General features: G+C 56.4%; 8 protein-coding genes and 2 non-coding genes across 10 annotated transcripts; 9 read left to right on the forward strand and 1 right to left on the reverse strand.

The window, feature by feature from the left end:
* Positions 1–12: 12 nt before the first annotated feature.
* Positions 13–84, reverse strand: LINJ_34_tRNA8. The gene has a single exon. It is a non-coding gene; the product is annotated as a tRNA-Thr (tRNA).
* An 80-nt stretch (positions 85–164) lies between these two features.
* Positions 165–236, forward strand: LINJ_34_tRNA9. Its single transcript has one exon. It is a non-coding gene; the product is annotated as a tRNA-Pro (tRNA).
* A 738-nt stretch (positions 237–974) lies between these two features.
* Positions 975–6,812, forward strand: LINJ_34_3310 (conserved hypothetical protein; the record flags this gene model as incomplete). The annotated part of the gene is made up of 1 exon (XM_001468651.1): positions 975–6,812. One exon carries the CDS (start codon positions 975–977, stop codon positions 6,810–6,812), a length of 5,838 nt encoding a protein of 1,945 aa, XP_001468688.1.
* A 700-nt stretch (positions 6,813–7,512) lies between these two features.
* LINJ_34_3320 (conserved hypothetical protein) lies at positions 7,513–8,187 on the forward strand (the record flags this gene model as incomplete). The annotated part of the gene is made up of 1 exon (XM_001468652.1): positions 7,513–8,187. The coding sequence occupies one exon, from the start codon at positions 7,513–7,515 to the stop codon at positions 8,185–8,187; it is 675 nt and encodes a 224-aa protein (XP_001468689.1).
* Positions 8,188–9,146: 959 nt separating this feature from the next.
* On the forward strand, positions 9,147–10,373 carry LINJ_34_3330 (conserved hypothetical protein; the record flags this gene model as incomplete). The annotated part of the gene is made up of 1 exon (XM_001468653.1): positions 9,147–10,373. The coding sequence occupies one exon, from the start codon at positions 9,147–9,149 to the stop codon at positions 10,371–10,373; it is 1,227 nt and encodes a 408-aa protein (XP_001468690.1).
* A 568-nt stretch (positions 10,374–10,941) lies between these two features.
* LINJ_34_3340 (conserved hypothetical protein) lies at positions 10,942–11,967 on the forward strand (the record flags this gene model as incomplete). The annotated part of the gene is made up of 1 exon (XM_001468654.1): positions 10,942–11,967. The coding sequence occupies one exon, from the start codon at positions 10,942–10,944 to the stop codon at positions 11,965–11,967; it is 1,026 nt and encodes a 341-aa protein (XP_001468691.1).
* Positions 11,968–13,635: 1,668 nt separating this feature from the next.
* On the forward strand, positions 13,636–16,458 carry LINJ_34_3350 (conserved hypothetical protein; the record flags this gene model as incomplete). Its single annotated transcript, XM_001468655.1, has 1 exon — positions 13,636–16,458. One exon carries the CDS (start codon positions 13,636–13,638, stop codon positions 16,456–16,458), a length of 2,823 nt encoding a protein of 940 aa, XP_001468692.1.
* A 783-nt stretch (positions 16,459–17,241) lies between these two features.
* Positions 17,242–19,854, forward strand: LINJ_34_3360 (conserved hypothetical protein; the record flags this gene model as incomplete). Its single annotated transcript, XM_001468656.1, has 1 exon — positions 17,242–19,854. The coding sequence occupies one exon, from the start codon at positions 17,242–17,244 to the stop codon at positions 19,852–19,854; it is 2,613 nt and encodes an 870-aa protein (XP_001468693.1).
* Positions 19,855–20,690: 836 nt separating this feature from the next.
* On the forward strand, positions 20,691–22,526 carry LINJ_34_3370 (putative phosphatidylinositol 4-kinase; the record flags this gene model as incomplete). Its single annotated transcript, XM_001468657.1, has 1 exon — positions 20,691–22,526. One exon carries the CDS (start codon positions 20,691–20,693, stop codon positions 22,524–22,526), a length of 1,836 nt encoding a protein of 611 aa, XP_001468694.1.
* A 1,503-nt stretch (positions 22,527–24,029) lies between these two features.
* LINJ_34_3380 (adenosine kinase-like protein) lies at positions 24,030–25,196 on the forward strand (the record flags this gene model as incomplete). The annotated part of the gene is made up of 1 exon (XM_001468658.1): positions 24,030–25,196. The coding sequence occupies one exon, from the start codon at positions 24,030–24,032 to the stop codon at positions 25,194–25,196; it is 1,167 nt and encodes a 388-aa protein (XP_001468695.1).
* Between the last annotated feature and the right edge of the window lie 2,656 nt (positions 25,197–27,852).

Consider the following 27,852-nt stretch of genomic DNA (forward strand, 5'->3'; position numbering starts at 1 on the left):
ACAAAAAAAGAAAGGCCACTGCGAGAATCGAACTCGCGACCCCCACTTTACGAGAGTGGTGCACTGCCACTGTGCTAAGCGGCCGTCGGGGATCCAACGAAAATGAGTTGGGTGCGCAGAGTGGACGGATATTTTCGGTGAAAAACAAAAAAGGGAGGCTCTGTGGCCGCTTAGTCTAGTGGTATGATTCCCGCTTCGGGTGCGGGAGGTCAGGGGTTCAATTCCCCTAGCGGCCCTTTTCCTTGCCTTGCTCTCTCGGGATGGAGCACGTTTCCATAGGAAATCGTGGTTTTGCGTGTCCTCCCTGGCGCAGTCGGCAGCGCGTTAGGCTGTTAACCTACAGGTCGTTGGTTCGAATCCAACGGGAGGAGCTTTTTTCACACGGTTTTTTACAGCACCACCAAAACGCAAGCAAAAGAGGCTGTCCCGGGAACATTGCACACACCGTTTTTCCAACGCTCCTCCAACTCTTTTCTCTCCCTCCGTCTGTTGATCATTCGTGTTACCTCCATTTCTGTTGTGGAGTCTCTTCCCCCCGACTTCCCCACCATATCTTCCCTACTATTTTCGCAGCAGGAGCACACTGCGGTCTTCACACCCAACAAAAATCCATGCGGCAGCCCCCCTCCCCGACAATTCATTGAAAGGAATGCGAGCTACACCCCCTCCTGCTTCTACCGACTCCCCGCACGCACAGGAATTACCCCCACTCCGGACAGCTGTTGTTTTTGCGCAGACAACCATTAAAGAATGAAAGCGCATGGCCCCTCTGTGCTCCTGCTCCGCAATCACTTCACTCTTTTCTCGTCCGTGTTTCTCCTTACTCGTTCGCCTCATCCCAGCAGCGCGTCCTCCTACCGCAGCAACAAAGTGCGGAATGTAGCGCCATGACATAAGTATACAAAAAAAGTGCGGCGCCGTCACGAAACCAGGTTCTTGGTCTTTTTTACTCATCTGCGCCACCTTCCGCATGCATGTTAGCCATGTCGCACGAAGCGCAGCTGCTGGGATTGCTGTGGTGCGAAGCAACGCAGCCGTCCTGCAATGCAGCAACGCTGACGCACAACATCGGCGTGGCTTTCCGCTACCTGGAGACGCCATGGGAAGACAAGGCAAAACAAATCATCGGTGCGCTCGTAACCCTGAACGCCGGTCCAATGCACACCACCATCTGGGCCGCACTCTTTCAGCAGCTCCGTGAAACAGACAAGCCCACCATGAAGGTATACGTTCTCAAGCAATTTGCCAACGTCTGCTGGACAGTTCCCACTAATCAAGCCGCGAATGCGTTCCGTGCGTTCGCCCTCGAAGTGCGCCCGCTGTTGGAGGACATTAATGTTGTCGTAAATGCCACTTTTCAGAGGTCATTTGCCGTCACCATCAAGTGTTTCAGCTCCTTCGCTGAGAAAGCACTTTCCAATGAGCTCTTCAGCGCTCTTTACCGGAGTCTGAAAGAGTGGAAACGGCCAGACAGCATCCGTGCGGCGTCCACTGTCATTGCAGCTATGGCCAATGACAACCCAAGCTGCCCATCTCCAGAACAACTTCTCCGCCAAGCAAGATACGACTTGGATTGTTTCAGCTTTGCTGTACTGCTTGACACACTCGTGTCTTTCGAAGTTGTTCCCGGTCGCATTTTGGATGAGCGACGTATTGCCGCATTCCGAGACGAACTGAGCGAGATATTAGACAGCATTCTCGCCGCTCCGCAGGCAAACGAAAAGGTTGTTCCACCCTGCGTCAGCGCATATCGACGACTGAAGCAGGTCTGTGATTCCTGGGAGCCGGTAGCTGCTGAGGCCTTCGCGCTTTTTATCGTGGATACACTTGCTCAAGCAAAGGTTAGCAAGCTTCTTGTTTGCCCGTTCTTGCATTTTCTGCATGAAACATCGTGTGTCTGGTCGCGGAGCTCTAGGACTGTGTGGCAACTCACGGGTAGCAGCGACCCCTTTGTGCGCGCCGATGCCTACGCGGCATTGTCGACCACTGTACATGTCATAGACGCTCCAGAGCAGCGGCTGGTGTTGTCAGACTTGTTGGAAAGGCTTCGTTTTTCAATCGCCGACAACTGCAGCGGCACCACTGTCGCCATCCTCAAATTTATAAAGAAGCTTTTGCTGCACGCACGCTTTCCCCCATCAGCAGAGGGAATGTATCTTTCAAAGCTGCTGCATTTGTGCCGTCGTCACGGAAAGGGACTGTATCACGATCTGCCTGCGCAGCTGGAACTACTCAACGTGTTTCTCTGCGCTAGCATTGCACCGGAAGCATTGGTTGTGTTTGCGCTTGAACTTTTTTCGGTGTCTCCTGATCGTGCGGTTGCGAAAAAGGCGTTTAGCGTGCTTCGTCATTTCTCGACGGAGGTGTTTCTCGACAGCTGTGTGCAAAACAGTGGAGAATACAGTGATGACGCTAACTACTTTGAGGCCGCAATACAAATGCGACGCGACGAGCCTTTCGAAGACGAGCTCCTCCCATTTCTTCGGCTGCAGCGTACCAAAGGGCTTTCTGCATGCATATATGCACGGCTTTGCACGCTCGCCGAAAATGAGACGAAAAGCTCCATGACTTGCATTGTTGTGTGCGATGCTGTGAAGGAGATTAGCAGGACGAGCGCAGCCGCTATTTTCGACGACATCTTTTTCAAGCACACAACATTGTGTCTTTTGTCGCAGCTGCTTGTTCTGCAGGACCCTATGCCGAGTGATGCGTACGTGTCCCTTGTGCAGGCATGCGCATCTTGTCTTCAAGGCAATGACCTCCACATCCGCGAAGACGCACATCTGCTGAGCATGCTAGTACAACATTCGTGGAGTGCAATCGTAACGTGCACCACAGCTTTGTTTTCTAATTTTCTTTCAGCACCCGTTTTACCCTCGTGCCGCTTTTTCCGCACCGATTCCCTTTCTCAAGCTTGCCGCCATCTTATTTTGATGTGTCGAGATATTGCATTGTCGAACGATGTTGCTTTCTACGATAGTATGTTGCATGAGATGCTTACTAGCAACGTGAGTCTATTCATTTCGTGTGTCTCCTTTCTGCGCCATGCACCAATTTTTATAGCGGAGCTGGTGGAGTCGATGAGCTGCTGGCTTGAATGCTGCACTGCTCTCTCTACTTGTGTACCCAAAAGTGTGCTTCGACTCCTCACAGTGGTGCTTGAAGCAGCTGAGGAAGAGTTGCCCGTGGGCCGACAGCGAGCGGGAGCAACGCGTCACTCTCTTTTGTCGGTTGCACGCATGTGCAACGGCATGGTAAAACAAGCAATTGAAATGGATTTGCTGTTGTGCTGCCCTGAAATCTGCAATTTTCTGCTATTTTTTATTTCAAAAGATGCAGATGATGAGGTATTTTTGTTTCGCGAACTGATTGCAAACAACTGGACATTGATCGTCGACTTGTTTTCGTTTTGTGAGCGTATCGCCATTTGCCTGCACAACGACAACGATGCTGGCGCCTTAGCTGCAGTTTTGAACCTTCTATTAGCGTTGTGCGACAGTGTTTATTTTCCGCAGGTTACAAGCGTTATTTCACGCGGCTCGTTTGAAAAACTGCTTCAAGTCTTGCGGAAAACAGCCGATTTCAGCCAAAAGCGCCAGTGTATGTGCTTTGTCTCCCACATTCTCGCTGCGTTTGACGAAAATAACAGCCTGGAAGAAAAGGTGAGCGGCTGTTTTTCAGCGTGTAGTACCGATGTCGATTTTTTTGGACGCATTGATCGCTTGGTGCAGCTTTGGAATGCAAGTGATACCCAAACACAAGCTCGCTTCAAAACCGCGCTTACAAGTTCTAGCAGCATAGAGAGGCTCGTCTGTGCAGCAGCCGTGGATGTGCAGTACATCCCAAAAGCCGTAGAGGCTGCTCTGGGTGCATCGGCGGACCGCGAGGTACTAGATGTTCTGCTGCTTATTGTCACGGAAGCGGAGCCTGAGACACTCTCTCCTCTTTTGTTTGCCATTAACGATGAGGTGTTTGGGGAGAACGACGACCTCGTCAAAAGGATTATTTGCAGTTATCGCTGGGGTTGGTATGGAGGGCAGCAAACAATGCAAATGCTGTCGAGTGGCGCTTGGCGAAACTTAAGCACTCCGCTAAGCCAGTATCTGAAGCTACTTTTCGGGTTTCGCCAGCTGGAAAGAACCGAGCGTGACGTTCGCTGTGAAAGATATTTAGGTACATTGGATAGCCACGAATCCTCTTTTTCATTTTGGCAGTTGCTATCAGGCGAGGCATCTGTAGAAATACTGCAGCACGAAATGGAAAAAGGTTTTTCTTTACTGCGTCTGACGGATGTGCTGCAGCTGAGGGGTACATCAGCTCTACGTACAATTCGCTCGCTTTTCGACCAAGGTATCAGTATTGTGACTGCTTTCGGTCCCAGTAATATTCGTCGTTTAGCGATCTTATTCTCCACCGGTGTTGATTGTGAACTGTCTTCATGGGACTCTTTATCATTACTGCGATTGCTTCAAGTGCTTCTCAGCACCGCTAGAGACTCTCCAGTGGAGTCTGAGCTGAGTGAGTGGCTGCAGCTAAGTTGTTGGCTCCTTTTTGATCGAGTTTGCCTTTCTTCAAATACCAAGGAAACGACGGAGGCTGCGAGCGGACAACGGCCGGCGCAAACGTTCGCGGCCGCTGAATTAGCCACCGTTTTTGTGCAGCTGTCGAATCTGTTTCTCTGCTCCACTGCGCAAACCCTTGACGATGTTGCGATCTCCGTAATCCGTTATGCAATGCGCAACGCTACTCTCTTCACACTGGGAGATGTCAGCGAGCGTCTTTTTTGGATGGTCGTGAGTCACTGCATTTATGAGGTGTGGGCTGCAATCACAGCGGAAACCGTTGTGTCGGTGCGAGATCCCGAGATTATTGCATTTTTGTGCCGTGCTCATGTGAAGGTAGGACTTCCGCGCTCTGTTCAGAGGGAGCTCCATGCTTTATTCACGCCACAGCTGCTGTCATACGGTAATACGGATTCCGAGCTCGAGGAGGACAGTCTCCGATGCATTTTATGGCTTGTCGGCAAATTTGCAAGTAGCGATGTGCACTCTTCGGTGCGTGGTAGGACTTCTTCGCTACAGTATGCGCCAAAATTGACAGGCAATGCTGATATTGGCCCACCACCATCTGGTAGGCGGGCGCTGAAGTGCTTGCCTGCTGCGGAGAGCAACTTCAGCCGGAAAGACGCACGGTCACTTGCTGCTGCCGTCCGCCACGTTACAGCGCAGCTGGCAGAGAGGGTGCTTGCGAATACCACAGGTGCTACACCGAGCAATGTTCTTGATGCTCTTGGTGCCTTGTGCAACCTTGCGCGGCCCGCACCAGCTGAGTCTGGTCCCGCAGCCCCGCTGTTGTCGAATGCCGTTAGTCTAGAGCAAGTGTACCGCATTGCACGCGATTTCACCGAGGCGTTTCCAATTCTCTCTGCCGATGCATCACTGGATCCCCCGGGACACTGCCTTGATCACCTCCTGGGGCAGCTACCAAGAGAGAGGCGTGCTCACAGCATCCCTGATGCTTTGTGCCTGAACAGCATAGCATGGCTTTTGAGCAAGCTGTTGCAGTCGTGGGGACGAGAGAACGCACCTGACTCGGCGCTGCCGGCTCAGCTTCCATGCGTGCTCGCCTCGTACCTCCCCTACCTTTTGCGCTGCGACCTGCCGTCTTACCTCTGCTTACTGCAGAGCCTTCGCTACTTGTCAGTCTGCGGCGCAACCCCTGAGGTGGAGGCTGTCTACGATGTCGCCCTGCCGAGACTCATGGAGGATTTGGTAGACGTGCGGTGGGGTGCCGGCGTTGCGGGCTGTTGGTACGAGATGCTCGTTGATTGTCTCAGTCATGTTCCAGGTGCTGTCCCAGATGGTGGCCGGCAGCTCTCGCGGCGCATCTGGGAAGGGCTGTGGCGTGGAGCCGGCTCTGTGGAGCTCAGCTGCAACCAGCGCTTCACCGAGCGCGCTCAGCGGTCGCTCCAACAGGTTATCCACGGACTCGCGCTCAAGTCTGCGCAGTGGGAGCTCTGCCGCTTGGTTGTGCTTGATAGCGGTCTGCAGAGTCGACGTGTGGCACTGACACCCGTGGCGGCGTCCGCGTTTTCTATCGAGTCTAATGCCGAGGCCTTCTTTTCGCTTGCACGGGAACTTCAGGAGCGGACGTGGCGCTCACAGCTTTTGCAGACACAATCGGCTTTCGTGCACCACGGCGCTCTGGCCCTTGACGCGGACAGCTCTCGGTCTCTCTTGTTCGAGTTCGAAAAGGCAGTTGCACCGGTTCGCGAATCACCCGACGAGAGGGGTGAGTTTGCAATCGGAGAAGAGGCTCCTTGCATCATCGCGGAATGTGTGCGGGACTCCCTTTTCAGTGCCACGGACGCTGTACTTGCTGCTCTTAACCACTTCGATTTTGCCGACATCATTCAGCGTCGCGCCGTGTTACACGAGTTGGCTAAAATGATGGCGAGAAGCGATGCAACTACTCCGTCGTGGGCTGAGGTGTACTTTGACGTTCTTTATGAGCGCGCGGCTTGGCATGACGAGGGCCTGTGGGTTGCGTGCGCACTGGCGGCCGCCGCGGTTGGCCAAACTGAGCTGTGCTGGTCAAAGACGGTGCTAGCATCGTTGATCCCCGCTAGCTCGATTTCATGGAAGCGCGAGCTAATGCGCCGCATTGGGCAGCGCGCCAAGATCAGCGGTGCGCAGCGGGAAGCGCGGCGATTTTTCGCGGACGCGTCTGAGCGGCTTTCGGCGCTGCAAGGGCCTCCTTTGCCGTGGAAGCGCGAACTGTTAGCCGCGGCGTTGTCTGTATTTTCTTCTTGACCAGCAGCGGCCAGACATCAGAGAGGGAGAAGGAATAGTGAGTGCCTGATGTGATGTGCTTGTATGTTGTGCGCACTGCGTCGACCGTGCATGCTTTTGAGTGCACGGAGGGGTACTGCGTGGCGGAGCGGTAGCAAGACTGTGACTGCCTCTGCGCACTGACGAGCAGGAGGGGAGGAAAGAAAAGGAGGGAAAGCAACCAGGACGGAGTCAACGCGTTCGAGTGAACACGCCTTTTTCTTTTCCGACCGCTGGGAGAAAGCGCGTGCGTGTGTGACTACCTGAGCGTTTGAAACATCCGTGTATTCTGCGTGTGATTCCTGGTTGTCTTGACTTGCCTACTAAACCCATGCTGTGTTCTGCCCTGCTGCTTTGTCTCCATCTCTTCTCTCTGACGTATGCCCACCTTCGCTCGTTATGCGCTGTTTGCGTTTGTGTGGGCCGTCCAACCCCCGTAGAGCTACCTGTTTTCACGCTGCAAAGCACATCCTGTCAGTGAAAGAGTTCTGCTCCTACATCGGTGGTATCCTTGCAAGCAGTGCCTTGTGTTTCTCGCGTCTTCTTTTTATTCCGTGAAGGCGCGAATACCTGCAGCGCGTCACATTCACTTTGTCAAGCCTCTCACTCTAGCACACACACACACACACACACACACACAAACTCACGCACAGGCTTTGTTCGTAGAGGTGCCATGACCACCATGAGCGTCACCCCTAAGCACTCACCCAGCGCCGAAACAGCCGCAGATGTTCAAAACAGGTCTGCAGCGCCTTTGCCGGAAGCTGACGCGACTTCTTTGGGGCTGATTTGGACGCGTGCCGGTATTGTGGCACTTGTCGCAGTGTTTTCCTGGATCACGATCTCGTACTGCTCGCACGTGTACTTCGACCGTGACTCGGCGTTTCACAACGCCCTCGAGTGCTCGGAGCGGGTACTCAAACAGCACGAGAAGAGCAACTGGCTGCTGAACGGCACGCTGCTAGGTTCAACCCGGCTTGGCCGTCTTGTGCTGTGGGATGCAGATCTTGACATTGGGGTCTTGGTGCCGTCTCCAAGCTCTTTCGACGCCGCCTCTGCTGCGCTGGACGAGGAGTGTTTTGGCCACAGGTCTATTGTGAAGAGGGGTGCTCTCAACTCTGACTTACGAATCTGGCGCAAGTGTACGAGCCGCATCTGCGCCGAGTTTTACGAGACGATGCTGGTAAGCGGCACAGCCAAGACCGGCGAAGGGCAGTCGAAAGAGTCGGATCTGTTTCCGTTGAAGTCGTGCACCGTTTCTGGTGTTCACGCAAAGTGTCCCAACAACGCGCCGTTTTACCTCGCGCAGGCGTACGGGCAGGACTGGCTGACAATCCCTCTCATCAAGCTGTTCTGACGGTGCCCGCTGAGCATCCTCTCTCGCCGGAGTCGGGTCGTCTTCTTGTGTGAAGCGGCACCTGCCTCTACACTCACGGGTACGCGCGCACCTCTCGCGGATCTTGTGCGCAGGTTGCGTAGGTTTATGCACGAAGAGCTTGCTGTTGTTGTAAAAGGACGCAGGCAACTATGCGCGGACGCCTTCGGTTTCATCGTCGCCGTAGCAGCCAAGCGTCCTCCACCTCCGCCATGGGAAGACCATGCAACAAGCACGGAGGATTCTGCGCCGAACCCTCCGGAGCCCCTCTCCCCCTCCACACACGAAAAATTTCTTTTTCCCTTCTTTTCCCTTTTCACCTGTACTTGCCACGCCTCTTCTTTCTCGCGCCTCCATTCTCGACTGCATCGTGCGCCTGATGAAGGCGTCGTGTACGCATGTGTGAAACGGGTAGATAGGGCGGCCTTCAAATTGCTCATGCATGCAGCGGTGCCACGCGCAGCTCGGCGACAGTGAGGCGAGTGCGCGAGCCGCCGAGGCATGATTGACAGGGACGGTGCACCTCACGGCGTGCACCTCACTGTATTTGCACTTGAATTTCACACAAAAACAACAGCATGTTCCACTGCTAGGGAGAGCCAACGTTTGAACAGAATGGACGAAAACAAAGCGAAGTGGTTGGGGGCGCAGGCTCGCGCGTTCAACGTGTGTTGTGAGTAGTGCGGGCAGTGATGATGTGCATTTTGTCTCCCCTGCCGTTTCATCCAGCCTTTTGTAGGGACCTTGACGACACGGCCACTGCCGTGTGCACGCGCGGAAAAACGGCGCCGACGAATTGCAGCGTCGAATGGCTTTCTGTATCACTCACTTTGCTTCTCCCGTCCTACCTTCTTCACAACTGTGGCCCGTGCTCCAGCGCCTCAACGACCCACCTCTTCGACAGCGTCTCATTAGCCCAGCAAGCACGTGCGCGACAAAAAATGAGTGGCAATGATCTACTCCCTCTCTGGATCGGGACGCCTCAGCGAGGGGTGACGCAGGACGATGCGTCGGATCCGTACACGTCCAAGGTCGGTGGCCAGGCTGTGTACTTCCGCCTTGGTGCGAGCACAGCGGAACAACAATCTGCTGGCGCGCTGAGTAAGTACTTTCAATGCCCGCAGTGTAAGTCCACTGCCCACGTCTCGCTTCTGTGCCAGGTGTACGCCCCCCTAGAGGTCTACGATCGAGTGCTGTACATTCTCACGTGTGCCGCCTGTACGCGTAGGTCAAGAGCAGCCGCCTCTTTTCATGAAAGCGTACCAGTGCCTGCACTGACCACCAGCACCAGCAAAAAGAGCGGCCTTGCTGCTGCTGCTGCAAGGTCTCACACCAGTTTTTGCTATGCCCTGCGGAGCCAGAACTTCAGCCGCGAGTACTTTGCCGAGTTGCAGGAGCAGCTTCGCGCGGAGGTTCAAAGGGCAACCGAGAATGAGGAAAAGGCGGAGGACGATGCACCGCTCTTTGGTGGCGGTGACGACGATTGGGGAGACGACGCAGACGACTGGGGCACGGAGGAGGGGCCGGTAAAGGAGGCAAGACCGTCACCTGCGGCGCCGCTCGACGACGCCAGCGACACAAACGATGCACTAGAGAAGACACCGAAGGAACTGCCCGCATTCCCGCTGGCGTCGCGTGGCATGACCGTACCCCTGAAAGGCGCTTTGTACACGAGTGGCGTTCCGCTTGATCTGTATGAAGAGCCTCCGCCAAAACAGAAGAAAGAGCTCTCGATCGAGGAGCAACTGGCTGCTGCGAAGTCCATGTACGGCAGCTCTGCAGCGCTGGACACGAGTGGCTTTGAGGAAGACGATGAGGCTCCCGAAGATACGTGCGTGCGTGAGTACATGGAGCACATGGAGCGGACCCCATCCCAGTGCGTGCGATGGTGCCCCGGCGGCACTCCACTACGGACGTCCACAATTCCAATCGGTGTGAACGGGAGCTCTCTACCGCCGCCGTGCCCCGTGTGTGGCGCGGCGCGCCAGTTTGAGATGCAGCTTACGGCCCCTGTTGTCTACTACCTCACCAAGGACATCGGCGAGGCCAAGAACACGGCGCTGCACTTTAGCAATGTTCTCGTGTACACTTGCAGCAGCAACTGCTACAACACCAACTCTAACCTTCCCTACCTGCCGGAGTACGTTGTGGTAGAGGATGAACTATAACGACGGTAAGAAGCGTCCACAAGCGCAGCGTTTTGCGCCGAGTAAGAACTTGAGGGGTAAACAGAGCTGCATTTGCCGGGAAAGAGTGCAACCTATCGGACTGCTTCAGCTGATGTGTTCGTGCAGGCGTGCATTGCCCCCTTACCCCCCCCCCCCAGAGATGAAAAGGACAAGAACAAAACTGCTGAGGTGAAGCACGGAGACGAATCCTCATGCCTCTGCCTCGCCGGCACAATCCACTTCTCTGGTCGCACTCTCCCGCCCTCCTTTGCTGTTCGGCGGTGACGATATGCGTTTTTTTTTAATTTTCTTTGATTCCACTGCCATGCAGCGGCTGTACCCCTTTCTTCCCGTCTTTTGTCTCTTGGCACCTTTTCCAACCCATGACCAACGAACATATCTTGGAGCCAAGTAGCCCAACGGTGTTTCCGCCGTGTGCCCCCCCTCGCTTTCTTTTCTCTGCGTCACGTTTGTTTGCATACCTGGACGCGCGGACACACCTTATCCTTGACATGCATACTCGTTGTGGGGGTGCTTTCTGTGAGCCAACACAGTCGCTGCTTCTGTCATGTCGTTTGAGGACGTTATTCTACGCAACGATGTCGCAGGCGTACGTGCCTTCTTCAATGCAGTTGCCAAGAACGCCGTAAATGCCGTGAACGGGAGCGGCTACGTTCCACTGTACTTTGCGTGTATGAAGCCGTCTGTGTCGCCGGAGGTGATCAAAGAGCTGGTGCAACTAGGCGCTGCGGTGGACGGCAGGGGCACCGACGGCGAAACGCCCTTGTACATTAGCGTGTACAATCACCGCCTGGACGTGGCGAAGTACCTCATCGCCCGAAAGGCAGACGTGAATGCCGTGAACGGACCTCATAGAGAAACTGCCCTGCACGTGGCAGCAAGGTGCGGATTTGCAGACATTCTGTCCTTCTTGCTGAGCGCCGGTGCCGACCTGAATATGCGCAACGCGAGGCAAGAAACTCCTCTGTACGTGGCTGCGCAAGCTGGCCGCCACGACACCGTGTACCTCCTACTCGAGGCCGACGCAAACGCCGCACTTGCGAACGAAGACGACAAGACGCCGCTTCACATCGCCTCTGAAAAGGAGTACAAGCACGTAGTCGTACTTTTCAAGGCCGCACGCGCCGACTTGAAGCATGCAAAGTCGCTCGCTGACACAGAGTGGCGGCTGCGTCCAGAGCCGATGATGTCGTCAGACCAGATGCTGGACAAGGCTGCGGCTGACCAGCAGTTCGCGGCAGCAGTGCGTCGACGCTCTTTGGCGGGTGCGCCAGCGCCGGATACGAAGCCGATGGAGGTGGTGGAAATCAAGGTGCCGGAGCCCCAGGTACGTAGGCAAAACCCCCTGACGGGGGAGTCGTACGGCCCTTGCCGCAGTCTGGAGGAGGTGGGCTACGATTCGCCTCCACCAATTCCGAAGGAGCTGCAGAACCGGCCACCGGCGAGGCTGTCGCGCATTGGGGGCACGTCCATGGTGGTCGGCACCGGCACCGAGGAGGGTGGTCGTGAGCCGATCCGCATCGATTCAATCGGCGGAGACGGCGTCGAGTACTACGCGCCACCCAACAAATAGAGGCCTTCTTGCCCCTCCCGGTATCGGCTAGCTGCGGCGCTGTGGAATTCCTAAAGGGTCACGGTGCCGGCACCGTTTACTTCCGTTCAACATCCCCACGTTTCACACCGCGTGTACGGCCTCCTGTGAGTGCTCGTCCTCGCCCTCCCCTCTTTCCCTCTGATGCGAGAGGGACTCTTCACCGCTCATGTATGTATAACCAGCATACTTGTATTGCTCTATTTCCCCTGTGCCGAAAACAACAAAAAGGAATCGAAGCCGACAGACACCGAAGCACTCTCAACACACAGGTGTGTGCTATGTATGTGCGGATTCGACTCCCTCGCTGGCCGGGGCGTATGCGTGTTGGGACCTCATAAAAAAAAGCCACAGAAAGATAACCGGAATTGGGCAGGAGAACGGCAGATGGCTAACCGTGGAACTGCCATTTTTTTTTCCTTTCGTGCGTGAAAGTACGCCAGACCAGGCTTGTCGTGAGATAGTCACGCTTTTGTTGTTGATCGTGAGCGCACGCGCAGCTGCTTGACAGAGAGAGACAGAGAGGGACGGCCCGCGTTTAGGATCTCTGGTTTTCTGGTTCATTCTTTCCCACCCAAGCGTTTGCTGGGCACTGTTGTGGCTGCAGCGGATGATGATTATGCTGACGTATCAATAACCCTTGCTCTCTTTCGGGATTCGATTTTTCTCACTGCACGCGCGGATGACTCGCACCTTGGCCTCATTGTTCACAATGACGTGGCCAGCGGCTGCCAATCGTTCGCGCATACACACAGACACGTACGTACGGCATATCCACATACTCGCGCGCACGTGAGGGATTTCTGTATGCGCCTTTGTCTTTGTTGATCCCTCTTGACGTTTCTGTGAAAAAGAAGCTCTCTCTCTCTTACACACACACACACACACACAGAGACACAGACAGAGAGAGAGAAGGCGACCAAGAAAAGGTAGCATATCACCGGTATTCCACTTGGCCCTACGTTCCCGATAGCGGCAACAGCAGCACAGAGGCACGCGTGCCCCGCTAACGGCGTCGCTGTTACGTTTGGGGCCAAAGCGCTCTGTCTCTGAAACCGACACCACTGCCGAGCCAAAAAGCTGGTGGAAAGGGAGGGACAAGAAGGACCTTGGTCGATATGGTGTCTTCTTTGGACTGATCTTACTGTCGATAACATCAATTCGCTCGCCACCCCCGTAGCGCTCCTTTTTTCATCCGTGTGCGTGTGTTTGATCTATTCTGTTCATTGCCCGTCTATTACCCATCCCGTGAACACCCTTCTCCTGTGTGTGTGTGCGTGCGCGCGTGTCTTGCTTTCCTCTGCGCTCATTCTCCTCTCGCTTTCTCCTCACTAGTCCCTCATTCTTCTCCCTTTTCTCTTTGGCTTCTTCTTTCTACCGCTTTCCTTCCCCGCGCCCTCCTCCCTTGTGCCCGCAACACCTGCCTACTCTCATCAATAAAAGCCGTGTATCACAGGGCCGCAATTCCAAGACAAAAACTCCGTCCGCCCTGTTCTCTGCCAGAGGTGCTGCCATTATTATTTTCTGCTTTTTTGACTATTCTCGTGACGTTATCATCATTTTGTTCGCTCCTTTTTCTGAAGCCTGTTCGCGTTTTTTCGTTTTTTTTTTTTCTCAGGTGTGTCTGGTCGAAAGCAGCACGGCACAGCCATGCCAGCTGTCACGCTTGCGCAGCAATGTAGATTCCGGCATGTGCTCAGGTGCGCTTGCCTTATAGTTCTACTGGGCCTTTCGCTCGGCTCTTCACCGACACTTGTGACGGCTCAAGACGAGCCGGCGCGTGACGGCATTGCGCCGCTGCCCGAGGGCGCGCAGCAGGCGGAGTTCGAGTTAGCCATGCCAGTTCCTGTAGCAGAGTATGTGGATCCTGTAGGGCCTTCCGAGCGTCCTAGGGAAGCTGTCGTCGAGGTTTCGGTTGAGGTCCCGCTCGATGACGGTGCTGTTGCCGAGCACGATGTATCGGATGCACCACACGCTGATGCTGAAGAGCAGAGAGTGATTGAGGAGGCCCGGATGGCTGAAGCGAGCCTAGAGGCCGCGGAGACGCGAAGGGACGTGCAGGCGGAGCGAGAAGAGGATAGGCGACTCGAGGAAAATGAGAGAACGGCGGCGGAAGCGCAGAGCCCTTCAGAAGAAGCCGCAGCACAGAAGGCGGTGGAAACTCAAAGATCCGTTGAAGCTGCAATGGAGGAGGAGCCCTTTCCGTCGACGGTCCGTGTGTCGGCTGAGGAAAACGGTGCCCAGCCATCAGGCAGTGGCGCTTTTCATTCAGAAGACCTCGCGCAAGAAGCAGCGGTACACCATGATGAGCAGTTGCCACCGCCGGCTGACTCAGTGATGGAGGTAGAGCCCTCATCTTCAACGGGTACCGCGACCCTCGACACGCATTTGCCCACGAAAGAGAAGGGGAACAAACACATGGCAGAGGAGACCAAGAGGGCAGAAGCTCAAATCGCTGCGGAGGCGCAGCAGGCGGATACGGCCCCTCACCTTGAGGAGATGCCCAAGGCGGCCGAAGCCAGTGCGGCCGAAGAGGCGAAGCAGTTGGGGGAAACGAGGGTTGTCCAGGAGTCACAAAAAAAGGAGCAAGTCCGCATAGCTGAAGAAGCGGCTCGGCAGGCCGAGGAGGCGGCTCGCCAGGCTGAAGCGGCTCTCCAAGCTGAGGAAGCGCAGAAAGATGAGAAGGAAAGGCTTGCTGAGGAACGTCGCAAAGGCGAGGAGGCTCGTCTAGCACGAGAGGCACAACGCGCGGACGCGCAAAGGGCCGAAGAAGAAGCGCGACGTGCAGAAACGAGGAGGAAGGCGGAGGAGAAACGTCAGGTTGATGCGGCAGAGGCCCAAAGGCGGCTGAATACAGAACGGAAGCCGGTGCTTGCCAAGATAGACGAGGAAAGGGTGCGGTTCCGGACAGCCGCATCCGACCTCATAACACAGCAGGAGGTGGAGAAGTCGTCTGCGGCGCGGCGCGACAGGGCCGTCGCCACCGAACTGCAGAAGTCCATGGAGAAAAAGCTCGAGGCCCTCCAGCAAGATCTCGTCACGCTGGGGCGTGTCTCGGTGACGCTTCGCGGCAGGGTGAGCGCGCTCTTGCACAGTAGTACACTTACGCAGGTGCAGGAGGACGCCCAGGCGTTGGATGAGGTGGTGGTGAAGGCGGGTGAGACGCTCGATAGCATTCGCGAGGCCGCCGACTCACTCGCGGATGCGGCGCGTGCGGCTGTGGGGAATGAGAAAGACGCCCCTGCTACAACCGCAGAGAAGATCACGCTACTAGCGAAGCAGAAGATGGCACTGGAAACTGCCCGCGACGCTGCAATCCAGCACTTCCTGGAGCGCCTGCAGGCCATTGACTCACAGCTTGTAGAGGCGGCGGAGCAGACAGAGACAGAAGAGACAGCGGTTGCAGGGCCTGCCGAGGCTGCCGAGGGCCTGGCCACTCCTCCTCTGTCGCCTGTTGCACCTGCAGGAGTGGAGGCACCGCAAGAGGTAGTGTCGCTGCCCTCCGAGGCTCCCCGACCAGTGGGGACCTCCACACATGCTCCGACTCCCTCCGCTCCCCGAGCAGAGCCACGGGTGAACTCGCCAAAGCACGCAGAGGAGAGCCACAGCCGATACCGCGGCGAGCTGAGCGAAACGCCGGCAAATCGGGGCGGGGAAGAAGGCTACAGCGAAAGCAGTTACGAGGCCTACCACCGCGAGGGCGGCGCACCGTACAAGGTGAAGCGGCACATGGAGATTGCTGGCACAGTGGTGGTGATTACTATCGCTGCAACCGTGCAGACCCTCCGCTGGTGCCGCAGCGGGTGTCGCTGTGGCGAGGAGGAGGATGAGGAGACCTCCGAGGATGTGACACCAGAACTTCAAGCAAGAGAGACATCCTTGGCATCCCCACAGATGTCGCCCCCTCAGAGCGGCGGACCGTTGCAGCAGCGGCCGCAGGCATCACCGCCGTCTACGTTGCGACCTCGCGGAGCCAACGCAGGACCCGACCGAAATGGCATGGAGTTGCCGAGTCGCTGGGAAAGCGGCAACATTCCGCCTCCGTCGCAGCGCGGCACGCCATCCGCCTCTTCCGAGCAAATGCGCTTGCCTGCCGAGGAGGGCGACATCCTTTCGCCGACACCCGTGTTGCGCCACCACCCGGACGCCTTTCCGCTCGGTGCCCCGGTGCCGGGCAGGCCTGGAGTCACCCGAAGACCTCCACATGGGACCCCGCCTCTCGACACTGCACGCGCGCCGCCACCCCCGGGTACGACATCCCCATTTACGCCGTCTCGAAACGAGGCACTGGGCATATCTCTTACTCCCACGCAGCGGCAGCTGCCGCTACCTGGCGGGCAGTTTGGTGGCCCGTCTTCGCCACCACTGTCGGGCCACCCGTCAATGGCGGGAACACCACTGCAGATGCACCGCCGCCGAAGCAATGGTGACGACTTTGAGCTGCGCAACCCCTTTCTCTCGCGTTGGTCGTAGAAGAGCAGGGGGCGTGGCGTTTCAAGGTAGGAGGGTGTTATTGTGCTGAAGTCTCTCTGTCTTCCACTCTCTTTGTGGACGGAAACCCGAGGGCACGGGCTTGGACAGCGGTGCTGCTGGTCTCGCCTCCCGTTCCCTCTTTACATCTGCTGGCATGGCGGTTGACTGCTGTGCATCGGACCATCGTTTCTCGTCGCCTCCTTTTTTTTTCGATTTCGCTTCTCTTTTTTCAAATCCTTTCCTCTCCATGCTTTCCGCTTCTTCTCTGGTTGCATTGCTGCCGCGTGGTGTCTTGTGCGTGACGAATCTCTTGCGCTATATGAAGGGGGTGGACAGCATCTTCACCTGGCGCATGAGGGGATTCATGGGGGAAACTTGTTGAGTTCTTTCTGAGCTCACTTTCTAAGCTGCCCGCAACCCTCCCCTTCCCTTCTTCTTTCTCTGGTGCACCTCCAACACCTTTTGTGGTGTCTCATCGTGGGATTGGGGAAAAAGGGAAGTTCTTCGGCAGCTCTCGCGGTGAGGACGCGTTCTCATTGCTCCTCTGCTACTTGATCCGGCTCGCCCTCTCTTCCTCTCTGTAATCATGTCATTTTCGCCTTTCTTCCCTTTGTTTGCCACCGTGCGCTCGTAGCCACCACCACACGGCACACCACCTCTAACCACCCCACACGTACGCTCATCGACAAGGTTGAAAGCGAAACAGAGGGTGGTGTGAGAGTTTCCCTTTCACCTCCAACGTCTTCGCTCTCATCATACAAAAACAATTCTCTTGTGCACCGCATGCCTTCGGAAGATGAGTCGTCGTGGCGGCTTCTCTTCGGCATCGCCCTGAGCCATGGCGAGTTGCTCAGAGCAGGGCGCCTCTCGCATGACGGCTGGATGGTGTTTCTTAGCTCTGCGCAACTCATCGGCCCCGCGACAGGGGTCTTTCCTGTTCTGCTCGACCAGCTGTGGCAGCGGCAATCCTTGAGTGAAGGTGCGCGACAGGCAGGCGTCAACGAGCATGATCCAGGACCTGCCTCCGTTTCGTCACGGGCCTTCTCACTTAGCGTTGGGTCATCGCGTATGTCTTTGATATCCAGAGACTTCCAGCGCTCCGGGAATATCACAACAGCGCCGTCGTCCTCAATGCCGCGGCCGTCGAGCGCGGCGCATGAAGGCGAATCTATTGGATTCAGCGGCTTTGTGGATATGATGAAGGTGATCTGCGTGCGTATCTTCCAAACCCAGCGCTTCACGCGCCTGCGTGAGGGGCACGGGAACTTCGATGAAGGCGAAGGGGAGTCTGCACTTCGTGCACTACGTGAAAGTGCTGAGGACCACGTTCTGCTGACCGAGTCGGTGAAGTACACAGCCGCTACGTTTCTGCGGCCTTTCATCTCGCGGTGCGTCATCCATGCATCGTCGCAGATGCGGCTTCACCCGGCGCGAAATGGATGGGCACTGCATGTGAACCGACTGGTGGCGCACGTTGTCGGAGCCTTACTCCACACGGCAATTCTTCCGCTTTTCCGCAAGTACGCAGTGGCTGGCCGCCTGTCGGAGGCCGGCTACCGCGCATTCATCCGAGACGCTTTCCCTGTACTGGACGCCGTCAAAGAGACTTGCGCGGTGGCCATCTTCTATCACGGCGGGTTTCCAGACATTAGGCCCCTTGTGAAGGGTCTGCAGCCGCTAGCAGCGTCGGTCTCTCCAGAGCTCGCCACGGTGGTCTCCGAGCCAACACTTGGCTTCACAGATTTTATCGAAGCAATGCTGATGCTGACGGTGGTGGTGTACTCGGACGAGGTGCGCTACCCCGCTCAACGACCCATTACTGCCAAGGTCTGGTCTTTCTTTGAGGAGCATGTTTGCGGCCGCGCGCTCCGCGGCGCTGCCATGTGTTCTGACCCGTACGTCACTGGTCGCTACGCCACGGTTCCGCCTGGCCTCGTCGCTGTCTACCCAGCGGTAGCGCCGCGGTTGCAGTGCCCGTGTCTTTTTGTGGAGGTCATCAATTTTCAGGGGGATAACGTGACGGGTGGCGCAGTGCAACCACCTGCAGCGCAAGCATCCAACAAAGGCCCGCCATCGTCGCTGTTTCTGACGGAGGTGACAGTCGCCGAAACAGAGTTGTCGTTGTGCTCGCCGTGGGACTGCGGTGCCAACTCCGACGTTGCCTTGCAGGCTGCAGCGACGTTTTTCGCGACCGAGTGGAGCTTGCTGGAGCGGAATCGATGTGTACCTCTCTTTGGCCGAAGCCGAGCTTCTGTCAGCCACGCGATCATGATCTGCGGCGCTGCTGTAGAGGCCGCTCCGACGAGGTGCCCTGAAATTTTGCAGGTTCCCCTCCCCGACTCGCTGCAGCAGCCGACGCTGTATCAGTGCGCTGTGGAGGCTGCCGCCGCCACAGCAGTCGACGGAGTTTTCGAAGAGGGGGCCGTGTGCATCCTCTTCACACCCTTCCGCTCTCTTACCGTTGAGTTGGCTGTCTCTGATGATGATGCAGCAACCAGGGACAAAGACGGTGAATCAGCGACACAAACTGGCTCTTGGGGATGCGCGGACGTTATTGCGACTGACACGCCCCTTGTGCAAGTCGTCCCGCCCCGCCTGCTCGCGCCGCTCCACACACTCTTCGTATCTCAAACTCCAGCACGTAGCGGCGACGATCCAGCCGCATCTGCGCAGCCCCGCATATCGCTTTCGGCGGTGTGCGAGCTGTGCCGGCAGCTGCAGTGGTGCGCCACCTCTTACAAGCAGCAGCACGACTTACCGTCACTATGCGCACAGGCATGGACGAAATATGGCGACTTTCAGCGCATTCTTCACTCTACGGTGAGCCGACACGGGAACACTTCCTCCGTCGGTGGAGCGTTGTCATCCTTCACGGAGCAAGCCGCCTTGCTCAGCTTCACGGACCTCATCGGCTGCTTAGCCACAGTGCTCTTTCTGGAGCAAGGCGGGAGGCTGAGTGACGTGCCTGACGTGCCGCGCCGTCTAGAGTTCGCGCTGTCCTCCTTTCCATCTACCTTCACCTCTGCCACTGGAACTGCTTCTCGTGTCCCGGACGCCGGGCTGCGATCGCCAGACATCTACAGTATTCCATACAACGCCTTCCGTGATGTGCCCTACCTCACAGCGCTTGAGCGCAAACGCAAGCAGTCGAAAGAAGCACAGGAGCGCCGCACCGCTTTGATTGCGTCCTTGCGGGAGCACCACGCACTACAGATCCCAACCCCTGTCACGCTGCCGCCTCTCCCGGAAGACCGGCCGTGTGCAATGCGCCTGGTGTCCCAGTACGGCGCGGCAAATCCGACAACAGTCTTTCACGCTGTCATGCGCGACGGAGCGGAAGCCATAAAAGCCCACTTCCTGCAGCAGGAGCTAGCCATCCCCGAAATGCCCGAGTGACACAAGGCATTCGTGGTGGCAGCCGTGCGAGGCTCGACGAATACGCTGCGGGTCTGTACGCCTTCTTTTTATGTGTATGTCTGCTTGCCCTCGCCTTCTCTCACGGACGATATCTTGAGCGCAGTCCGGCGTGGTCTGGCGAGCGGGCTTGATTCGCGCGTCTGAGTGTTTTTGTTCCTTGTGCGTGGGCGGGGCTCTTTTGGAGCGCTTTGCCGCGAGCAGACATACACGCACGTCATGTACACTACCGTTGCCCTACAATGCACGCACCCGCAGGGTGCTGACTGCCTGGAGTAGCATCCGCAAGCACTTGACGCGAGTCACGTAAACTGTCGCTAAGGAGGAGGGAGGGGAAGGGGTGATGGTGGTGGAATGACCAGCAAAGACACAAGGTGCCCCCTCCCCCTATTGGCTTCGATGTGCGTGTGCGTGACAATGATGGCCTGGCTTGTGGACTAGGCGGCACGCAACACGCACGCACAGCAGGAGGCTCTCTATTTTCTCCTGACATGCCTATCCTCGTTACTCCTCTCGTGTGTGTGCAAGGAGTGTGCTACGACCCACTCCCTGTGTCTTTTCGACGAAGCGCTGCCGCCTCTCAATGGACTGGAAAAAAAGAGAAAGATGGACCGGCAGTGCCTCATCTTCTCATTGGGGCGACTCCGGCTGCACTGCGGGGCTCAACCCTGATTATCTCCCTCTCGCTGCATCTCCCCCTTTCCCTTCGTTTCCTTTGTTGGTGCCGGTATTCGTCTGCTTCGCTTTACAGCTCTCATACGACGACTTGAAAAGAGGCACCAACACACGGATACGGACGTCCTAGCGAACCTGGCAGAATGGGCGGCATACCGAAACGACGGGCGGAGGCGCAGCGCCGCTCAATGCTGAAAAATCTGCAGCTGATCTCTTTCACCGACCAGTCTGCGGAAGAGCAAGAGATGTGCGTCCGACAGCTCTATGACACAGATATAAGCACGTTGGAGGAGTGCCTGCTGCAAGTCACGCATGTCTGTATCACGCACCCGAACCCCAACGCGCAGGAGCTGCTGCATAACTTTATGCTTTGGCTTGCCGGCCGTTCGCTGAACATTGCGCTTCGCCTGGCGTGGACTGTGGATGCCGTATCAGCTTTCTATAGTTCTACTGGGTTTGCGGGGCGGCTCAAACACATTCACGACAAGCTCGAGAGCTACGCCATCAATCAAGGGCAACCGGCCGTTCCTTCCGACAGCACCAGCGGTGGCGACGGCAGTCGAACCTCCAGCGACCCCGAGGAGGGCCTTGGCGACGTGGATGCCAGTGTCGTGCAACGGAAGGAGGTACGCCTCAAGCTGTACAACGACGAGCGGACTTTTGTGACGACCTTGACGAACCTGAGCAACACTCTCCGCTTTTTTCCAGATCGCAACTACCGCAAGGACGAGCTGCGCAGAGGTCTGCGAGTGCTGAATCAACGGCTGGAGTCCATGCGTCTCGTCCACCCGCTCTGCACCAGCAGCGAATCTGTACAGTGGATCGTGAACATCTCCGTCGAAGATTGCACCGTTTTCTCGTCACGCGAGCGGGCGCCTTGCCTGATTCGCTACGAGGTCATCGTAGACGACACAGCGACTATGCAAGACCCGACCGTGACGCGGCTTCGACAGCCTGACGGGCGCTTCCGCGTCCGTGCAGACTCCGATGAGATCTTCGTTCCGGCACCCCCACCGGGGTCTGAGCCACGGGCCGCGCCGCTGGTAGAAGCGAGCGGAAGCGGTGCCGTGGAGGACGCGTCGCCCGAGGCACTGCAATGCTTGCACGCCGTGTTTGGCGAGAGCAAGAAGGCGCGCATGGCGCGCGTGCGCAAGTCGTCTCCTTGGGGTGCGCACCCAAACTGGTCCATGAACGCGATGATCGTAAAGGCTGGCGACGATCTCCGGCAGGAGGAGCTGGCACTGCAGCTCATCCACACTTTCCAATGCATCTGGCAGGAGGCAGGTCTGACGGTCCGTGTGAAGCCGTACGCAGCGCTACCTACGCATCGCGACTGTGGCCTGCTCGAGGTGATCGAGGACTCTGCGTCGATGGATAGCATTAAGAAAGCGACCCGGGTCAGCAGCATCTACAACTACTACCTCAAGGCCTACGATGGCGAAGACTCCGTTCTCTATCGCAAGGCGCAACAGAACTTTGTGGAGAGCATGGCCGGCTACAGCATCATCTCATACATCCTCCAAATCAAGGACCGGCACAACGGCAACCTCATGATTCGGCGCGACGGCAGCTTGGTTCACATCGACTTTGGCTTTCTGTTCGTGACGTCACCGGGTGGATTGAACTTTGAATCCGCGCCGTTCAAGTTGTCGCAGGAGCTCATCGACGTCATGGGTGGCGCCTCGAGCGACGCCTTCAACTACTTTCGCATTCTTGTCTACGAGGCGCTCGCGGCGGCGCGCGAGCGCTGCGAGGACATCCTCGCGCTGGTCTCTATCTTGACGCCAAACAACGCAATGCCCTGCTTCGGGGCGGACCCGGGCGCCGCCGTTCGCCAGCTGCGCGGACGCTTTCGCGACGACCTTCTCTCTGAGGCAGACTACGCTGTGTACGCGAAGGAGCTCATTGTGAACAGTGCCGACAACTGGCGCACTCGACGCTACGACCAGTTCCAGAGCCTCCAGAATGGAATTCTCTAGCAGGCAAACCCGTACACAGTGCCACAAACGGTGCTGTGCTCAACGCGCGTTCATGGTCGAGTGCTATCAGTGGCTGTCGCGTGGGGGAGGAGACGATTGGCTTTTGTGTTTCTACACGTCCCTGGTCCCCTGCATCGCCTGTACGTCAGTGCGACTCTTTCCTTCCCTCTGGGTGACGCGTACATGTGTGTGTGTGTGTGCGTGGCTCTTTTCGCATCTTTGCCGCGTCTCAATGCGCATTTGCGTGCCCGCCGCTGCTGCCGTTCTTGTTGCCCTCATTGCGCGTCTTTACGCTTCTGCACCCAAGTGCAACCATCTCTTCTACTTTGTTTCCTTTGGCTCGTGATCCGCTGCACTGTCCTCGCGTCCTCGACCTCTCGCGTTCTTCCCAAAAGAGGAGAAAAGCACTATCGCCACCGATTCAGGTGTGCTACCACACTGGAGAGTGAGTGAGACACGGGAGTGGGAAGGTGCAGCGCAACCGTTGCCCCGTTTCCTCCTGCTAATCCTCACACAGGCTGCTTTCCTTTCCCGAGCCGTCTGTCGGTGCCCGTTGAGGTACCACTTGCGTGGCTATGCATGCTGCTATCCCGTCGCCACATCACCGTTTGGCCATACCGTGCCCTATCTTTTTTTTTATCCGGCAGCGCACACATCAACACTCCATACCTGCCCTTCAACACTGCTATTGAAAACAACAACCCCCGTTCTACGCCCCCTTTTCGCACACGCACGTACACGCAGACGCTACTCTTTCGCTTCTTTTCGCGTCAGGCGCGCGGAGCGCACACAAAGAAAACCGAGACGATAAAAGAAAAAAAGCGTTAGCGCGAGGAGCACCCATAACCAACGTACACGTCTCCCCCGAGCCTTAGCCCGCGACGCGTGCATTCCTGATCTGACTGCCGCATAACAAATCAGAAAGTCCGCCATTCAATAGACACAGAGAACACACACACACACACGACACACAAAAAGAAACATTTTGAAAGACCCTAAAAAAAGCAACGCACCCACGCATCATACGGTGGGGGCAGTGGCGGCGGACCCAACGTGTTCGTTCGGGCCAGCCTTATCACGCAAAGGAAAGCAGAACCAACAAACGAACGGATAAAACGGTGTCGCCTCTTCTTCTGCGTGACGCCGAGTATCTGTCGTTCTCGCTCTTGCGATTTGGCGGACTCGCACTATATCAGCTCTCGTATGCAGCACCTTCGCTTTCTTGCCCTCACTTGTTCTCTTATGCGAGTTTTTCTTCGCCTTCAACTCGATTCGTCGTCGTTGTGCATTATTTGGCAAAGGACTTGGGCACTGCTCCCCTTCCTACCTGGCCTCAACGGCGTTGTACCTCAAAAGAGCACATACGGCTTCGTAGGGAGGGAGTAACAAAGGCGAAGCAACAGAAGCGGAGAAGTGTCTCGCATACAGGATCACCCCTGCAAAGGACACCGGTGCTCGCGCGCGCACATACAAGGACATACAGTGGCATACACATAGTTCACGATGGGGCTGGAAACCCTCAGCGACGGCACGTCGCCGGCCCCGATATCAGTTGTCTGTTTCGGGCATCCTTTGCTAGACATGATGGCAACCGTTGAAAACGATTTCTTGCGGGAGCATAACGTCGAACCAGGGAGTGTCACACTGGCGGCGCCGGAGCAGCTTGTTCTTTTCTCGAAGCTGCTGGACGAGTTCAAAGATCAGGTGGACTACGTCCCCGGTGGGGCCGCCATGAACACGGCGCGTGTTTTGGCTTGGATGCTGCCTGATGCGCACATCGCCTACGTGGGCGCACTGGGCAAGGATCGCTTCGCCGAAATCCTGAAGAGCGCGCTCACCAAGGCTGGCGTCGAGCAGCTGTTCGAGGAATGCGAAGACAAACCGACGGGCACCTGTGCCGGCCTCGTGGTGCGGAAAGATCGAACGTTGCTTGCTAACCTCGGCGCGGCCGTGACGTTGTCGTTGACGCACATTCAAACGGACGCCGTGCAATCTGCAATTGAGAAGGCCAGTTTGTACTACGCAGAGGGCTTCTTTCTCAACACCGCCTCCAGCCCTAACAATCTTCTCTACGTTGCCCATCACGCTCACCTGCACGGAAAGCTTTTCTGCTTCAACCTGAACGCGCCGTATATTAGCATTGCGTTTGAGAGCCGCCTACATGTTCTCTTGCCTCATGTAGACATCCTCTTCGGCAGCGACGAAGATCTACTAACGTACGCTTCTGTGCGGTGGCCGCACGACTTTGACCTGAGCACCCTCGGCACCGTCATGCACGCTAATTCGCGGCGCCATGAGGCGTTCGTGCGGTGTCTCGCGCGCATCTCCATGCTGCCGAGAGCCAACTCCGCCAGGCCCCGACTCGTGGTCGGGACCTGTGGGCCCCACGACACGTACGTCGCATGCGGCGACCACGTCCGCTCCTACCCAGTGCCGCCGATGGCGCAGGAGGAGATGGTTGACTTGAACGGCGCTGGTGACGCGTTTGTGGCGGGCTTCCTTGCTCAATACATCGTGAACCGTGATGAGTCTACTAGCGTCGTGGTTGGTCATGCTTCCGCACAGAACTGCATCCGGCATAACGGTGCCGTTGTGAGTGGTGCGCCCCCGGCGCTTACGCGCCGGATCAGCGGCACGACAGAGCCTGTCATGACCGCGAACTCCGCTTGAAGGGATGTCCTTCTTTCTCACCCCCTCACAAGCGCAGCAAACAGCAGCGTAGCACCGGCGCACCGATATCCAGGCGCCATCTTATGTTTGAATGTGCGTGCATATGCGTTGATGCATGTGCAGCCGGCGTGTCTTTGCGTATGCCCCGTTGCTGGTTCGGTTTTTGCAAGTGTGCGTGTGTGGGTCGTTGAGTGCACCTGCGCACTTGTCGAGCCCGTGCTATGCAGCTAGGGACAAACAATGACGCTGCGTGCAGATGCCGAGGCTGCGGACTGGTGTGTCCTCCGCCCTCGCGATGTGTGTTCCTCTTTCTGTTTTTTTTTTGTTTCTGTCTTCCTTTTGTGTGTGGCGTCATATGTCTCTCTCTCTTGCCTCTTCTTACCATGCCCCTCTCGACGGGCGTACTTGTACTCCTCTGTGCGCCACATCCTGCCCCTCCTTGTTCTGCTTTTCTTCACTCCTCACCAGCCCTCCCTCCCTCCTCTCCTTTAGACGCCTTCTTCTCTTTTTTTTTTGCTTGCAACTGACTTCTTCTTGGGGTGATGCGAGAAGCGTAGTGTCGGTACTCATTTTTGCGTGCAAAATGCGGGCTCTGATGTGGAGGGGAGGGGCACTTCAGCGTGATCTCAGAATCCAGCACACACGCCACTCAGCGTGAGGGATTCCAAGCAGACCTCCGTATCCCCCCGCCCAATTCCGAAGCGCCTCTGTTCATGATAGGGCCACGCTCCTACGACCTCAGGGAGCTCAGAGCGATGTATTGCTACCGATGTCAGCGGTCAGGTTCTGGATGGCGTTGGTTCGGAGCGGCCTGCGACAGTAAACAGGTTTGTGCCACCCATACAATGGATGAAGTTTCCACGTGACTCGATTGTATCTCTCACCAGGCCCTCACACTGTCCTGCTGGTGTGGGCTGCCTGAATGCCATCCCGAGAGGGATGCACCAGGTGTGGCGACCGGCAAAACGGGAGTAGCTGTGAGGCAGCCTTCGAAGCGGGTGGGCGGGTAGAGTTTGAGGCCGGGGCTGTGATTTCAGATGGCTGAGCCAGCACTTTGCTGTAGCGCGTGCCTACGGCTACTTCGCACCATCGCGATGGGCCTGTGACATGTGTAGAGTGGAGCTGAGCTTGTGCTGTACGTTATAGAGGACACATTGAAAGGAAGGAAAAAAGGTGAGATATGGGCGGCTTTTTCTGTGCGCAAGGGTTTTCTTTTATTCACAGCGTGCTCTTTCGACCACTTCATCTCCCCGCATCAACCTACTGCAAGCTCATATACACCCGTGTATATATATATATGTATACAGACCCAATCACACAGAGAGGCGCAGTGGATGAGACGCGAAGCGATGTCACTGTCAGTGAGCAGTCATCAGTGGTACACCGCTGCCCATGTCATGTGCGTCTGCGCGCAAAACGTTTTCTCTCCGTATGTGTAGAGGTGTACGCGTGCAAAAAAAAAACAAAAGCAGGTTTGCCCTTCTGTGTGAGTGTGTGTATCTGTGTGTGTGTGTGCCTGTGTGTCTGTGTGCCGCTTTTTGTGTGATAACTTTTTCTTCGAATATTCTCTCTTCCACTCCTCCTCTTGTTTGGCTGAAAGTTTTCTTTTGACTGGAAGGGTCGAACACCCCTGTCTTCCGCCCCCCCTCCCCCAGGTACACAGGCGCAAAGATGCTCAGCGCACACTCTGCCCTCCCTTTCTTCTCTCTGTTGAGACGCATGCTGATGCTCTCGGTAGCGTGTGCGTGCATATGTGTGCGGATAACTGTTTGCTTCGTGACTTTACTGTTATTAGTTTGCGGACGAACAAGCATCTCTTCGCAATTTCTCTCTTGGTTCTCCACTTCGAATGCCTGCTGCTGGCTGTTTTGAACCCATTTTTTCTTTCAGCGGTGGCTGATGCCGCAGCGACCATGCGAAAGAGAGTCAGGGATGCGAGAGGGAGGGAAAGAGGGAAGTGCGCACAAGCTTGCACGTACACAAAAGGAAGTCACACACACAAAAAAAAACGCGGCGAAGATGCCGAGCAAAGTAAGCACCATGCCAGCATTTGTGGTGACGCGCTTTTTTGTATGCTATGCTGTTGCTTTACGGCCCTCAGCGCTAGCCCTTTCATCGCTCTCTTGCTCTCTTCTTGCGACATAGCATCCTTGCTTCTCAGTCCAGGTAGCTGCCCCTTCCTTCGTTGATGGGGCTGTATAATGTACGTTTTGTTTTCGAGTGGCCTTCCTTAACCTCTCTCCCTTCCTTCTTCAATGGGCAGCCTTAAGCGTAAGGATAAAGGGAGCGGAGTGCTTGATTCTTCATCTTTTTTTTTCCTTTGGGTATTCGCACTTGTCGCATCCTTCTTGTTTCCTTTCGTGCGCCTGTAGAAAGTGAAGCAGTGCAGAAGAGAACAGAACACATACACACGTACATACACACAAAAAGAATACTCAGCAAGTCAAAGTATCGTCACCGGCGGTGCACCTTGAGAGACCGAGGCAAGCCTCGGAAAGTAAGGAGGAATGGACCCTGCGCAAGCTCAAAGTGCGGTTTATGCGAGTTTCTAACCCCCCCCCGGCTATTGCAGCCGTGCTGCTGCATAGCGCGACGGAGCGGGCCACACAGAGGAGAAAGAGAGAGAGAGAGCACTGAGTGCAGACGAAGATCAGGG

Source organism: Leishmania infantum, chromosome 34 (assembly GCF_000002875.2).
Source record: "Leishmania infantum JPCM5 genome chromosome 34".
In the NCBI taxonomy this organism is placed as follows: Eukaryota; Euglenozoa; class Kinetoplastea; order Trypanosomatida; family Trypanosomatidae; genus Leishmania; species Leishmania infantum.